A 4258-nucleotide genomic window follows, 5' to 3' on the forward strand; every position below is an offset into this window, starting at 1 on the left:
TATATGAATTAAAACCCCAATTGCGATAGTTCTGCATATAAATTAAAACCCTATTGCGATAGTTCTATATATAGATTAAAACCCTTTTGCGATAGTTCTATCTATAGATTAAAACCTTATTGCGATAGTTCTTTATATAAATTAAAACCTTATTGCGATAGTTCTGCATATAGATTAAAACCTTATTGCGATGGTTCTATATATATGTATTAAAACCCTATTGCGATAGTTCTGCATATAGATTATAACCTTATTGCGATGGTTCTATATATATGTATTAAAACCCTAGTGCGATAGTTCTGCATGTAGGTTAAAACCCTATTGTGACAGTTCTATATAAAGATTAAAAACCTAAAACCCTGTCTCTATACCACGTGTTTCTATAGCGTTCGCCCCAGCAATTGTATTCCATCAACGACTTTACATAACATCATTACGTACCAGTCTCACAAGCACAGGGTTATACGCAATGTCCTTGCATGTGTACTTAACCATCACAAGGGGTTCAAAATCACTGTTGCTGATAGGCTTGTTCTATAAATATCCACCAATCCGATGTGCGCTCATGAGCTCCAGCTGCTCCAGCTTTAACAACCAGCCTATCAAATGCACGTCTTGTTATTTCTGTGACATATTTACCAAAGACACACAATGGGCGTTTCCCGTTGTGTGGCAGGGCTGTTATGTTTTTAGGATTTTAGGGGTTTTGTGTGTCGCTGAGGCGTATGTAGTTGAGTTAAAAGAAGGATCAACTATATTGACACATGTACGATTTGCCACCATGTAGACCCGGAACAAATCAGCGATCCGTTAAACGTTTAAGTTTGACCCCGTGAAAGAGATAGGAGGCGCTTGTTGGCTATATGGAGATGTAGGGCTGTTGTGTGGGGTATTGTACTCTCACACACTAACCATACCATCTACTCATCACATATACGCACACACACTAACCATATCATCTACTCACCACACACACACACACACACACACACACTAACCATACCATCTACTCATCACATACACACACACGCACTAACCATATCATCTACTCATCACATACACACACACATACACACTAACCATATCATCTACTCACCACATACACACACACACACACACTAACCATATCATCTACTCACCACATACACACACACACACTAATCATATCATCTACTCATCACAAACACATACACACACTAACCATATCATATACTCACCACATACACACACACACTAACCATATCATCTACTCATCACATATACACTCACAAACAGAGGACATATTCAAATGCCTGAAAGTGGCGGGTGAAGGATATGCGGATACGAAGTCAAAGCAGCTAGAGGCCTTGTTGTTCTTACTACAGGTATATCTCTCACATATGTGTGCATGTGTGTATATTAAGTATGTCTATGTACATCTCTCACATACGTGTGCATGTGGGTATATTAAGTATGTATATGTACATCTCTCACATACGTGTGCATGTGTGTATATGAAGTATGTATATGTACATCTCTCACATACGTGTGCATGTGGGTATATTAAGTATGTATATTAAATCAGTGTGCATGTGTGTATATTAAGTATGAATATGATATCAAATCAGTGTGCATGTGTGTATACTAAGTATGAATATGATATCAAATCATATAAACTACATGCCTTGTGTTTTTACTACAGGTACATCTCTCACATACGTGTGCGTGTGTGTATATTAAGTATGTATACGATATCAAATCAAATAAATTGTAGGCCTTTTTTATTGTTACTACAAGTACTTATGTATGTGTGTGTATGTTGTATATCTATGTGGGATGTTCTATATACACATACCCATAGGAAAGTGATTTGACGTATAAGTATGTCTGTATGTTATCGTGGTTGTGCATGTATATACGATGTATGTATTTGTAAGTACGTATGCGACCCGTTGCTATGCGAAAGTGTTATAGTACACCTGCGTCATAATAATTTACGTAATCACTTATTTCTGTCTGGATACGTTTATGCTTCTGAACATATCGGTAATTTTAGTCTGACATGTCCACTATGTATAGTTGAAGCCCATAGAATAAACGTTTGTCTTTGCATCAATGAATACGTACCTGCTGATATGGCTTCAGCCTACCGGTTTTGTCACTCAAAATTACGAATTCCTTTTATTATAAACTAACTTATTACATAAACTGTTATTGCCCATCTCCTCAGAGCTTTGGTCAGTCACTAACGCTTGCCTGGCCGTACGTTTTCGCGATGTTGTCGTCCAATCTGGCGCCGCCCGCCCGAGCATCAAGCGTACCGTAAGTCTCATGAGATACGATTTCACGGTTTGAGTAAAATACGCGATACGTATTCACCACCGTATGTGTATAAACGTCTGCACATACTCACTACATGTCTGTATGTGTGTAGTATGTACTGGCAATTTGACGCAAGATAGGTTAACCGGGGGGGGGGGGGGTGGGAAAACGTAAACGTATAATAGTACGCTCAACATACGGGCGCAATATTTTCGTGTAGCCTTATAACGAGGCGTGAGGACTGCTGGTTCTACATGTGTGCATGGTAGAACCCTAAACCCTAAACCTTAAACCCTTAACATGCATGGCATATTCAAATGTGTGTATATGCATTCATCTGACTTGTGTGTGGGTGTATGTAAATATATGACTTGTATGGATGTATATGTATTCATATGACATGTGTGTGTATGTAAATATATATGAATTGTATGTATGTATATGCATTCATCTGACTTATGTGTGGTGTATGTAAATATATGACTTGTATGTATGTATATGTATTCATATGACATGTGTGTGTATGTATTATATGACGGGTGTGTGTATGTAAATATATATGAATTGTATGTATGTATATGCGTGCATATGACTTGTGTGTGTGTATGTATTCATATGACTTGTGTGTGTGTGAATGTAAAAATATATGAATTGTATGTATGTATATGTATGTATATGTAAGAATATATGAATTGTAGGTATGTATATGTATGTATATGTAAAAATATATGAATTGTATGTATGTATATGTATTTATATGAATGTATGTATATGTATGTGAATGACTTGTGTGTGTATGTATATATTTGACTTGTGTGTTTGTGTTCATACGTGCACTTTACTTTTATGTATACATAGACAACAATCTGACATGTATAGTGCTTGGTTACATATATTTCATCATATAACATACGCAGTGGATATGAAACGTTCCCAGCCACATAGTAAACACATTTCCATTCACTCTCATGTTGTTTTATTACCATTACGTTTGCTTCAGTTGCAGCGTAAATATCCAGTGTCTTCCTATGTAATCTTCACAGCCACTTTTATATATATACACGTTGCCTGTTGTTCTATACTATTACCATTTCGTTTGCTTCAGTTGCAGCGTATATATCTAGTGTCTTCCTATGTAATCTTCACAGCCACTTTTTATATATACACGTTGCCTGTTGTTCTATACTATTACCATTACGTTTGCTTCAGTTGCAGCGTATGTATCTAGTGTCTTCCTATGTAATCTTCACAGCCACTTTTTTATATCTACACGTTGCCTGTTGTTCTATACTATTACAATTACGTTTGCTTCAGTTGCAGCGTATATATCTAGTGTCTTCTTATGTAATCTTCACAGCCACTCTTCTATATCTACCCGTTGCCTCTTGTTCTCCTGTGCTTTATCTTCAGTGTCACTCCATCGCTTACGTGCAAACACTCGTATCAGGCATGTTGTCCTGTGGACGTATGTAGTAGTATGTGCACATATCTGTACACTCGCCACTCCATCACTTACCTACAAACACTCGCATCAGGCGTGTTGTCCTGTAAACGTATGTAGTAGTATGTGTATCTAACTCTAGACTCAGAATGTATTGCTTTGATATTCTCCGTCACCTGGCAACGCAAATGTTTTCAAACACAGTGAGGATCCCACCGTGCCCGAGGACCAATCAGAAACGGCGGTTGATCCAACGCGAGACCCTCAGCACCAATCAAATGACGACAATTCGGATGGGGGTGCGAGTATTAATGTCGCAAATAATGTCGCAAATAGTATCACTGTCGCAAACACGCGGCTGGCCTTTGAGAGCTTACAGTTGGTGGTGGCGGACTTTCTAGGAGTACTACCGGTGCACTGTCTGCATGCATGCATAGGTATGCGTTTGTAATTGATAATTATATATATGTATACATGTTCATATATGTAGACATATATATTTGCAGATACTGATAT

General features: G+C 37.7%; 1 protein-coding gene across 1 annotated transcript; it reads left to right on the forward strand.

The window, feature by feature from the left end:
• Positions 1-1275: 1275 nt before the first annotated feature.
• On the forward strand, positions 1276-4193 carry SARC_13209 (hypothetical protein; the record flags this gene model as incomplete). The annotated part of the gene is made up of 3 exons (XM_014292666.1): positions 1276-1364; positions 2210-2301; positions 3947-4193. Coding segments are annotated over 3 exons (428 nt in total), but the record flags the coding sequence as incomplete, so codon positions are not given.
• Positions 4194-4258: the final 65 nt, after the last annotated feature.

This window comes from Sphaeroforma arctica (assembly GCF_001186125.1).
Source record: "Sphaeroforma arctica JP610 unplaced genomic scaffold supercont1.3017, whole genome shotgun sequence".
NCBI lineage: Eukaryota > Ichthyosporea > Ichthyophonida > Sphaeroforma > Sphaeroforma arctica.